This window comes from Bacillus rossius, chromosome 16, assembly GCF_032445375.1.
Source record: "Bacillus rossius redtenbacheri isolate Brsri chromosome 16, Brsri_v3, whole genome shotgun sequence".
Classification (NCBI taxonomy): Eukaryota; Metazoa; Arthropoda; class Insecta; order Phasmatodea; family Bacillidae; genus Bacillus; species Bacillus rossius.
The window spans coordinates 9,543,704-9,555,977 of record NC_086343.1 but is presented as its reverse complement, the minus strand read 5'-3'; the positions used below and the strand labels follow the sequence as shown (position 1 = coordinate 9,555,977).

The following is a 12,274-nucleotide window of genomic DNA, read 5'->3' as shown; positions in this document are numbered from 1 at the left end:
ACAAGACAGTGTACGTCGGCGGGCTGCCGCCACTGATTTACAAAGCCGCGGAATTTTGTGTTTGAGCAAATGTGGTTTTTCAAAGCGTTGAAAGTAACACTGCGTGTGTACAATCTACGTGGGTGTGCAACTGGAAACAATGACGCAACTGCCTGTCATATGCGGTTTCGTCGATACACCAGTTGCGCGCGTGTGTATATTAATTAAGGTGTGACGTTATAAGAGAAGACACTTTTGGCATTATATTTCTAAGCTAGTCATCAGGTTTCGGATGGTCTTCAGAAAACAAGTGGTAACTATATTATACAACTACGTATATTTGGGATTTTGCATGGTGCTACGATGTGTGGAACGATTATGTCAAGTAACGAAGTTTTTGGTAAAGGACAGAAGCGAAAAATACGTACGGCATTATCTCTTGCGTAAAATCATGCAATTAACTTTTTGGGATAAATCATTTGTATGTAGTTTTTAATGTATTTTTATTTGAATTAATTTTTAGTTTAAATTCATGGCCACGCGAAAGTCAGTATGATTATAATTTGCCGTTTTGCATTTTTTTTGGAAATGCGTAAATAAATGGACCAACCGTATTGGTTTGTGAAATGAAATTTTTTATTAGCAAAACTATTCTTCAATACAGATTGTAAACTTAAATAGTCATACAAAGGAATAATTGTATCTTTGAAAATACTTTAAAAAAATTGGCCGTGCTATATTAATTACTAACAATCTCTCAGCAATTTGTTTTGTACTTTGATAACGCAATTGGCAAAACGTGCGCTTCCGATTGACAATATGTTCTTTTTGATTAGGTTCAATTCTCGTCACAATAAATTTTAAATATTTAAATGAATATTACAGTTTATAAACTGTACTTAAAACAAAATGACTTATTTATTTGGTGGTTATAATTTCATTCATTTATGTTGTACCATAAAGCTTGTTAAAATTTTTTTAAACATAAAACCTCTAGCGAGGAAGTTATTATGCAACCAAAGCCAAAGTGATAAAAATGAATTTTTTAAATGTTTATGCAAATTTTATTCCTTGTTAAAATTGATGCTGTATACTAGCTGTATATCCGGGTGTAAATGGTCAGTTTAACCAAATACTGAAAATAAACAAAAATAAATTGTAAGCCACATTTTCAAAAGATATTTTACCGCAGAATTGATTTTTTTAATATCATTTTCTTCCATAGGTACGTCAGTTGCAAAAAATCAATTCAGTGTCATCGATTGAAAAAAATTCTGTTCAGCTCTGAACTAAATAAGATGAATTTTTCCTTCTTGATGGTGCTAATCTAGAAATGTATTTTAAATATATTATAATATTGTAAATATATTATTTTGAGAAGTAAAAAACACCATCAATTTCTGTGTACTGATTATAAATTTTATATAGTTTTGTGCACTGCCAACAAAATTTTTGTTATTTGGTACCCAAAAAAAGTACATTGAAACAGACATACATTTAAATTGAAATCCTTTGCACGAGAACATTCAAATTCGTTCCCCCTGTTAATACTTATTATTATTTATCAGGGTTGCCACTCTTCTGTAAACAGGGAAACGTCAGGGAATTACAATACTGTCAGAGAAATGTCATGGAATTTGCAAGTTAAAAAATAGTAAACAACAACGTGTCACATCTTCAATAATGGTAACGTATTTTGTTAAAAATAAAACTGTTTTTAAGCGTTGTAAAAAATTATTAGTTATATGTTTACTTTACGACCAAAAATTGTTCTCGGGATGTGTACGTAGGGAAGCCTAAGACGTACATCAAGTTCTGTCCCTGCCCGAACGCGCCCGAATATTCACCTTCGGCCAACGTCGGGTTCATTTATATATATATATATATATTTCTCTGTTTATTTTAATGTAGCTAAACTAACCTAAATAACCGTCCATAGTGTTTTAAAATGTTTTAATGTAGCTAACCTAACCGACCACTTTTAATATTTGAATTCATTTTTCCTGCGCAAAAACAAAACAAATCCCGAGGTTGGCCGAAGGTGAATATTCGGGCGTGTTCGGGCAGGGACAGAACTTGATGTACATCTTAGGCTTCTCGTGTACGTATCGTGCCTTCATACAACCATTTTTTTATATATATATGTTTACCCTGTAAGATAATGTCACACGCCAAAAATGAAGTTTATGGACATCACGTGTCGTTGGGACGCTCTTTATGCGCAGTCGTAATTGGACTTAACTCTCCACTGTCATTTTCGTTTGTGGGCGAGAAAATTAAGGTAAGAGCTTTGTTTACCAAGGTAGAATAGGGGTTGGCGTCAACCTTCAATTCTTATTTTTTTTTTTACCACTTAACACGCGTTGCAAATTGTCTTGTTGTGAGGGGAAGGAAGGTGGCAGGGCGAAGTCACCCGGTCCTGAAATTGGCCCGTGTCAACACCGCGCGAGAAGATGGTCGCGGGGATAGGAGCAGCAACGTGTGACACGGCGAAACCTACTGGGTAGGAGGGAGGGGGGGGAGGGCGACCGTGCGTTCCACGAGTGTGGAGTTATTAACAACGCCCCGGTTGTTTTCGTGCCGGGGCTATTACTGTAATTTGTCCTTCCGGTAGCTCCGAAGAAGGCGAAACAGGGTTGGGTGGGGGAAGGGGTTGGACGAGTTGTACAAAAAGGTAAAAAAAAAAAAAAAAAGGAGGGGAATATAACTGGTTTGGTCAGAGTGAAAAACACATCCCTGGATGAGTGGCGTGAACCTCGAGGTGTTTTTTTTTTCAAAAGCCTTGCGGTATCTGGTGGCCTAATTACGAACGATCCGCCGTGTTCAGTTCCACCCCTCTCTTTCGAACTTTTTTTTCTTTTTCGTTTTCCCTTCATTTTTTTTAAGGGTTATTCGCAAGGGCGCAAATCTTTTGTATTGTTTTTTTGGGTTTTGACCGACACAAGTCATCTGTGGATACGGTGCTCGTTTGTTGTATGCTACCCATGTGAAAACAACAAGCAGAAAGTTTTCCATAAAACATAGTTTTGACGTTTACACTTTTATCAACCACGTTTCACAGTCACGATTTTTTTTGCAAAGACTAAGCTAGACTCAACAATCATCCGTCTTCATCCGTTCGTCAATCACGAGTACCTGCAGCCAATAAGATGGATCGGAAAAATCCGTCCGTCAAAACTTTGCCAAGCCAAGATCTTTCTCGAAGGACGGATGTAATAACCTCAAAAAAAAAAGTTAGCAAGATACCTACCTATTGCCGGCGACATTTACTGTCTTATTTAAATATATTTATTTGTTTAGCTCCTTCCATTAAATTTTATGAACATAAGTTTGAACATATTTTTAACAACTGAACATATTTTAATAAATATCAGAGCGAAAAAAAATTGATCTATTAAGGTCTTAACTTTCATGATCTTAATTATAATTTAGCTATACAAAGTAAATTTTCACCAGTATTTAATATTTCTGGTCTGTTGGCATCATTAAAATGGAACATGTGTTTGACGTGCAGGTTACCCGAAGTTCATGTTTTTTTCCGTATCTTTAATGTAGCTATCCTAACCAAATCAACCGTCCACAATGTTTTAAAGTATTTATTTTGTAGCTAACCTAACCTAATTGACCATTAGTATCCTCTTATCAACACCGCCATATTTATTTACAATGAACAAAAAAAACCTCGAAGATGCACGATCGGGCGTTTGGCTCTGTCGTCTGTGAAAAGGTTTCCCGTTATTGTGAGTCCAGCTTTAGTTACTGTTTCGAAAGTAAGACGCCGTCCGAATTGCGTGCCATCCCAACACACATGAACTAAAATGCGTGCCTGAGAAAGGGGGAAAAAGGGCATAAATTTAACGTCGAAAAAAACACATTGCGAATCCGTCACACCAGCGCCCGCGCATTTGTTTTCGTGCGTGCAACTTCTTCCACGCGACTGTAACTGGCAGTACACCCAACCCCCGCTAGCACGAGCCATTTGACCACGTTGTGACGTCACGCTCCTTCTTCACCGCGCCTCTAGCGGCACCTAGCTGAAGTACGACGCTCGCAGTACGGAGAACTATAACAAAAGAATTAAGAACACAACGTAGCTAGATGTTACACGAAAAAGTTGCAAACGTAACCTCAAAACTCTAGCCCTCAAGCTTACTAACCTAAACTGCTTTAACCAAAGTTTATTTCCTGCCTAATTTCACGTAGCAACTAAATTACCTTAGAATGTTAATAACACATCTTTAAAAACTACATAAAAAAATTTACAGTTTCTAGTAATAAGCTTCAAATTGTTTACCAACATGACAAAATTTAAAATTTTACTAAACTTAAAAATTATCACTAAGACATGTGTACTAAAATCATGTTGAAAATTACAATAAAATGAAATAAATAAAATAACGTTCTTTCAATGCCAGTAAGCGACGGTGAAGAAATTTTTTTTTTCTCTCTCTACTGATTAACAGTTTAAAGGCATAGGGGTTGGTGACGTATTGCGGCTGCCGTGCTCCAGTAGACGACTATGATTTTCCTTGCTTCGGTTGGGTTTTTTGGCGTCGTTGCGTTCCACGCACGCGCAGTTTATAAAACCCCGCCCCGGTAAACGGGAAGCCTTCTTTTCACAGACGACAGAGCCAAACTCCCGATCGTTCATCTTCGTTTTTTTTTTGTAGGTTAGGTTAGCTACATTATAAATACTTTAAAACATTGTGTGGACGGTTGATTTGGTTAGGATAGCTACATTAAAGATACTGTGAAATCGTGTAAACGGTTTCCTAGCCCTGGATATAGCTACATATTAAAAAAGTTATTTGCTAAGCAACCCATGAAATGATATTACAGTATTTTTTTAATGTAGCTATACTTAACCTAATGTAACCAAACATCCACAATGTTTTAAAGTATTTATAACGTAGCTAACCTATCCTAATCGACCGCAAAATTTAATGCCACGCCGGTTTATACAATGAGATAGATCCGGGGGGGGGGGGGGGGGGGGAAGCGAGCATGAACTTCGGGGTAACTTGGCTGTCTCGTCTGTGAAATGAAGGCTTCCCGAAGTGAACGTGGAGAGAAGAAGAGAATCGAGTCGGTATTCTGGTCTCGGCGGAGACCGGTCGCTCTTGGCTGGCGGCAGACAGCGCGTCTTCTCCCCCCTCCTTCTCCCCCCTCCTCACAAACCCGGGGACTTGTTGCGACGGACTGGCCGGTCTCCCAGACCGCTTGGGGATTCCTTGCGCGCGCGCGCGAAATAGTCTTCCGCCGGGTTTCCCCCCCTCGGGCAGTCTGGCGCGTTCCCCCCCACTTCTCCCCCCCCTTTCCCCCCTCTCCCACGTGTGGCCTGGACAGCCCGGGGACACACGGCCGAAAAACCGCGAAGGATACAAACCGAGAAAAGAAGCAGGTTAGAAGTTCAAGAGTGTGTTGACCCTAGGGGATCGCGGAAGTTAATAGAAAAAGGGGGGAAAGGGACGGCGTTTTTTTTTTTTTTTTTTTTAAATTGGGGTGCAGACGTGTTGCCTCGTTTATATAGTCCCCGCCTACCAGGGCACATGATATCGTGCACAGAGCTTCAGAAAAAAAAAACAACGCGATTTAAAACGAACCCAAAGATATCCGATGTGGAGTCTGTTTACGAAAAGCATTTAATGAATAGCTGAGGGTAATAAAGTAGTTTTAGTTTCGGATTAAGTTTTTAAACTGTATTTTTTTAGACGAGTTAATATGGCTAAAAGGCGTGATTTCAGAGTAATTTTTTTTGGCATAGAATAACTAAAAAAAAAAAAAAAAATCTTGAAATCACCTAAGAGACTTATACGAAATCTTCACCTACATTACTTTCTATATGTTTTAGAGGCGATACCGCGCTAGAAGCACCAGCGAGCGTCGTACTCATCATTCCGTCTCGCCAACACACACTCACTCTCTCACACTCACTCTTACACTCTCACACTCTCACACTCTCTCGCACTCACTCACACTCACTCACTCCCTTACTCCCTTGCAGCCAGAAAAGTAGCAGAATTTCTCTTCCTCAAGCCGGTGGGAAAAAAAAAGGGGGGGGGGGGGAAACAAGATAATGTGCTTTCAAATTCTTTCTATTTGTTAGTGATATTGGTATATTTTCTAGGAAGTGTAGGAAGGGGAGTTGTTCCTGGCCTGCGGTACGACGGCGCCGTGGGACGGAAGCGAGCGAACACCGCGTGTTTCCTGACCGCGTGCGGTGGAAGGGGCGTGGCCGGCCGGAAGTGGCGTTACGTCAGCCCCTGAGGCAGCAACGGGACCACCGCAGCGCATGCCCAGGGCGTTTCGCGTCCAAAATAAGTTCACCTCGAAATTTTCTATCAATTTCTTAACACAGTAGATATTTTTTTTTTTTTTTGGCCCAGTTAGGCTTTTGCCGCGTTCTTTTATTCTTCTTCTAATCTCCGATCTGCATTACGAAAAATTTCCAAAACGGGTCCCCTAGAAGAAAGAAGTATCGTTTTATGTGCTACACAGCTGTGAAAATAATATTGTTACATAATCACATGGGAAACAAAAGTATTTTGGCAGACAAAAATTTTGATAAGTGTTTTCGCGGATACTTTTTTTTTTACAACTACAAATAACTGGGAACAGCAGGAGTTAAGGCATTTTGGGGACAGGTCACGAAAGATAACCAAAAAAGTAAGGAAACCTGAGGACAGGTTACGAAAGATTTCATAAGGAAGGTCTTGAAAGATACCGCTATAAAGGAAACTTTGAGGATAGGTCACGAAGGCAATGGGGTGTCATTTTCTTCATATTCCAAGGTTCAATCAAATACCCGATGAACCAATTTCAATACTTCCGCAGGATCTTGCAGTAAAATTTGTGACACACCGACGAACCGCATCGGAGGGCTGTTTCGAGAGAGTAACGGTCGAATGGCGGATGCGACTTGAGTTGAAACATACCAGCTCGGAACACTGCCTAAGCCTTGGCAGTGTCGCAGTCGGAAGAAAAAAAAGGGGGGGGGGGAGGGGTGTTCTGCAAAGGTGTTTTTTTTAAAGGATGTGCAGAGCTTCAGGAAAAACAAACGCGATTTCAAAACTACTCAAGATATCCGAGTAAGGTCTGATTACGAAAAGCATTTTAAGAGTTCGTCGAGGGCCGAAAAAAAAGTACTTTTGATTTCGGATTAATTTTTTAGACTTTAATTTTTAGAAGAGTTAAAATGGCTAAAATGCTTCTTTTTTTTTTTTTCAGAGTGATTTTTTTAGGCGTGAAACAACCGGGTACAGATTCTTGAAAGCACTTAAAGGGACTTGCATTACACCTTTATCTTAATTTCTCCCGCCATATAATGTTTACGGTCGCCGCTCAAATTTCACAGTTGTCCTGTGACGACGAGAAGACTGCGCGGCCAGTTCAGAGCCTTGCGCTTAGAGGCTATAACGCGCTAGAAACACCAGAGAGCTTAGCACCTATCGTCCCGCCTCACTGAAGTCAGACACAGGGCCGAGGGCTGTTGAGGGAGGGAGGGAGGGAGGGAGGGAGGGAGGGAGCAGAGGGACCGCCAGCGCCCTCAGTTGGCGGGAGACCTAAGATGCACATAAAGTTCTGCCATTCCCGATTACACCCGAACAATTCACCTTCGGCCAACTTCGGGATTTGTTTTATTTTTGCGCAGGAAAAATGAATTCAAACATTAAAAGTGGTCGGTTAAGTCAGCTACATTAAAACAGTTTAAAACACTGTGGACGGTTAGTTTGGTTAGTATAGCTACATTAAAATAAACAGAGAAATATATATATATATATATATATATCTTGTGTGCGAGTGTATGTCACTGAACTCCTCCTAGACGGCTGGACAGATTTTGATGAAATTTTTTGTGTGAGTTCACGGGGATTCGAGGATGGTTTAGATTCACAATTGGATATTTTATCTCGATTCTGAGTTAAGAAAAAACTAAAAAAAAACACGCTTTAAAAGCAAAAAAACTAAGCATTGTTGATAATTAGCCTCCATGGCAACGGGCTTTTGCATTGTTGTTGCCTTCTGCGTAATCATGGGAAAGGTTTTTGGTAACGGCAGTGGCGTGCCCAAGAGGAGGGGTATGTATAATGAGAAGATACAAAATGTCCAGCGTAGAAATACTTACCGCCATATCCATATCTCACAAAAAGTACATTTGGGCAGGGCAATGTCTGTCGGGTCCGCTAGAAATATATATATATATATATATGTGGAAAGATATATAGAGGGGTAGAGATATAAATAGAAAGATAGAGAGAGTTATAGAGATATACATAGAGAGATAGAGAATTAGAGAGATAAAGAGAGATGCTTAGTATACGTTTAAAAAATTAAAAAATTAAGGCATTGCAACGCATGCCGGTCATTATCTAGTAAATATATAAAAATAAACCCGAGGTTGGCCGGAGGTGAATTGTTCGGGTGTAATCGGGAATGGCAGAACTTAATGTGCATCTTAGGCTTCCCTCAGTTGGCTCTCTGCTGCGCGACACCAGCTGTTTGCGCGCGACGAAGGAATTACAGCCTCTGGTCCGCCTCTGCTGCCAAAGCCGCCGCCGCATATAGAGAAATAGCCCTCCCCCACTCCTTATTTCATCCACAAACACACACACGCATATGCAGCTGCCAAACCTTCCCTGTTTATTCTTTTAAAAAAATATATTTTTTGCCAGAGTTCTTGCTGTTTGCATTACTTTGACCTTATTTTTATGTATTTATATTTTGAAGTTATAGCTTCCCGGAAACTCTCGCTGTGATTTTTCTTTAGGCGCGTTAATGACAAAAATTATGGCGCGCGCACCATGCTACGAAATTTTCAAAAGGATGAACAAAAAAAAGCTACATACAGATTAAAATTAGATATGTTCTTTTAAACCACGTACTTTAGTATGTTGAATACTGGTCCATATAATTAAAAACATTTATGAATTCTGAGTACTGATATAAATTGTGTTTATAAATTTTTTCAAGTTCATATATGTAACAGAGATTGTTTCCGTATGTATAATATGCATACATTGTCAATCATAAATTGTTACATTATAAAAATAACAAAAAAATAGCATATTTATTGATTTTCACTATTATCTAACTAAAATTCATCTGAATTATTTTACTTCAATTTTATAATTTGATTGAGTTTATACTTTAATAACATTATTTGTAACAGTCACCCCAGTCTTTTTATTTTATTTCTAATAATCATTAGCATGCAAAATTAAAGTTAATTATTTTTTATTACGTCAAGTAAGATATAACTTCTAACGCACGTGAAATATATATATATATATATATATATATATATATATATATATATGTAAAATCTTAACCGTTGCTGTGGTAACTCGGATTTTTCTTTTCCTGCAAGCTTTGAATATATGTATATACTGTATAGAAGTCGCGAGTGGATAGGATTTACTCTACGTTTTTCAGAAGCGCATGATGAGCAGCTTGGGAACTTCACCGCTGCAGTGCGCTGCCGTAACGCCCTGTATCGTCTTAGTTGTTATTTACACGTTAGAGGGCAGCTCTGTCGCCCGCTGTCATTCACGCACCCCCCCACCTATCATTCACTTCAGCTCGAGGTCGTTCAACGGGAGGGGGAAAGGGTGTTTGAAGAGTTCGACACTTGTCCGCTAGGGACCACCACGAGTCGATGCCCTAGAGATGGTGGCGATTGCAGCGGTGAATTAACCAACTACCTCAAAACCGTATTAGAAATTTTAACCTGGGCTGGCGACTTCTATACAGTATATATATTCAAAGCTGCAAGTGAGAAATGCGTTGGACGTTGAGAGACTTCCCCTTTTCACCCGCCCGTCCCGTCCTCTCCGCCTGCTGTGCGACTGCAGGTACAGACTAGTCGCTGACACTTGTGCCACATCTTCGGCTAGCCTCGGGTATGCTCGGCACACCCATCACTCCTGACGGAAAAAGACGGCAAAAATTGGCTGGAAGTCGTGGCGTACTCTTGTAATCCAGCTTCTTGGAGGCCAGAGTTGGTGGATGATTAGAGTTTAGGAGTGCTGCAGATATTCCCTTAAAGCACGCATGGCGTTCAATTTCAAGTCCTTCGTAAATGAATCCAAATCGACGGCAAAAAAAAAAAGACGGCGTGGACGGAGGGGCAGGATTAACGTCGGCGGAAAAAAAAAAGGTCAAGTTAAAGGGGGTGGGGGAGTCAGCGTAGCTGACCAGGCCCAGGCCAAGAAAGGGATATGGTGAAAGTAAAAGGCTGGAATGTTAGTGTGCTGGCTGGTTTTCGACAATACTATTCTCGAGTGGAACGTTCATTACATCAGGGGCGTAACAACTAAATTTCCAAAGGGCGGGCAATATACCTTTTTATTGAAGCGGGGGGTCCGGGGGTCCTCCCCTGGGAAAATTTGTTTTTCAAGGTGGAAAATGGTGCTATTTAAGCAGTTTTATTATCTACAAATTGATTACACAGCACTTTTTTTTTGCCCCCGTTTGCCCCCACTTCAAGGTTTCAGAAGGGGTGCAAATACCCTTCCCCCCCTGTTTTTGCGCCCCTGCATTACATACGTACTGCTGAGACGGTCGCAAAATATTGTGTGCTTTCTGTAGGAATTGCAAGGTCAGTGTTTCTTGGAGTTGTTATTGTGAAGTGAACAGTAGTTTTAATGTTTTAAGGCCAGTTTTACATACCTGCCTTCTTTTACGTTTTAGCCGTAAAATTTACGGTTTTGGCACAATGTTTACGTTCTTACGGGAAAGGACACACATTTTACGTTTTTTGAAATTTATTTTTGAGCAAAGCAACATTTTTGTTTTGTTTACGTTTTTTACAAGGCCACGGATCACGCAGTAGAGATGCGTCTAGCGAACGATAAAAAAAATGGCTGCTAATCGTATTGTGTTTGTAGGTGGCGCTGAAGTATGTATAAATTGAACACTTTGTCTTGGTACGTGTATCTTTGCGTTTTGTCATTATGTCTTTGCCTCCCAGTTTGTTGTGGAATGTTAAGGTTATGTTCTGATGTTACGTGCGTTGTGCGTTGAATAATTTTTAACATGAGTGGAAAACGCAAGAAATAGTATTTTCAGACTTTCAGAAAAGAGTATACTGATGAATTTCCGTGCATCTTAAATCGAACAAAGGATAGAAGTTCGTGTTTTGCGGTGTTTGTAGATGTGATATAAACATTTCCCATGGCGGCAGAAACGATGTTTATAACCACGTTAATCGTGAAAAACATATCGAAAACGTGAAAGCCAGCGCAAGCAGTTTAAAAGTTGACAGAAAACAACTGCAGCTTCACTTAACAACAGTGTTTATACTTAAGATGTGTTAAATTAATTACAATTTTATTTAATAATGGGACTGATAAGTTAAACTATTTTTTTTTTAAAATTTCATTTGTGACTATGTTGTAAATAATATGTAGGAAATGAAGAGAGCCAGAATTTTTACATAGGACTTACCTATTTAAGATACAACTGCAGAGAAATTAAGACCTATTATTGTGTTACTATTTAATCACTTTGCTTGCTTTACATCTGGTTTTTAATATTTATATTTAATATTTACAGTGTAAGGAAATGGGACTCAATAGGAGAAATATGCTTGAAGTACATCAACCAATTGAGCGAAAAATTATCGCGTTCAGTTTACGCTAAAATTTATTATATTGTAAAGTTTTACTGGTGAGGAGTTTGGAAAGTTGGCAGGTATGCAGTTATCTGATGAGTTTTTTTTCGTGATGACTGAGTTCACGTGCGATGGTTGCGGTCGCTGACCCAGTGTGGTGTCGCGCAGGTCGGTGCGGGGCGTGCCGCGTGGAGCAGTGCTCCAGCGAGTACGGAGACCACCAGAAGCTGCAGGACTTCAAGGCCACGCCCGAGTCGTGCCGCCTGGCCTACGCCTATCTGCGCTGCCTGCGCGAGACGGCGCGCGCCTGCCGCGGCGACATCAGCTTCCACTTCGCCTCCAGCTGGCTGGACAAGAAGGTCACGCAGAACGGCTGCGCGGCGCTGCTCCGGGTCGCCGCCACGCAGCGCTGTGAGTCCCCGACATATCCCACTGCACCTAGGTCCATCCGTGGACCCTTTCAATACGTCTTCCTTGTCGTGTACGTGCTCCGGTGTCAGTCCTGTACTTTTTATATCGAGAAGCCTAAGATGTCCCATCGAGTTCTGTCCCTGCCGCCCCACAACACGCCCGAACATTCCACCTTCGGCCAACCTCGGGATTTGTTTTATTTTTGCGCAGGAAAAATGAATCCAAATATTTTAAAGTGGTCGGTTAGGTTAGCTACATTAAAACACTTTAAAA

General features: G+C 40.3%; 1 protein-coding gene across 2 annotated transcripts in view; it reads left to right on the top strand.

The window, feature by feature from the left end:
• The window catches only part of LOC134540128 (repulsive guidance molecule B-like), a 131,297-nt gene that overhangs the window by 85,539 nt on the left and 33,484 nt on the right, over window positions 1-12,274 (top strand). For both annotated transcript variants that reach the window (XM_063382652.1, XM_063382654.1), the window contains exon 3: window positions 11,759-12,001. In XM_063382652.1, the coding sequence (XP_063238722.1) occupies window positions 11,759-12,001 (243 nt within the window). The remainder of the gene's footprint in view (window positions 1-11,758; window positions 12,002-12,274) is intronic.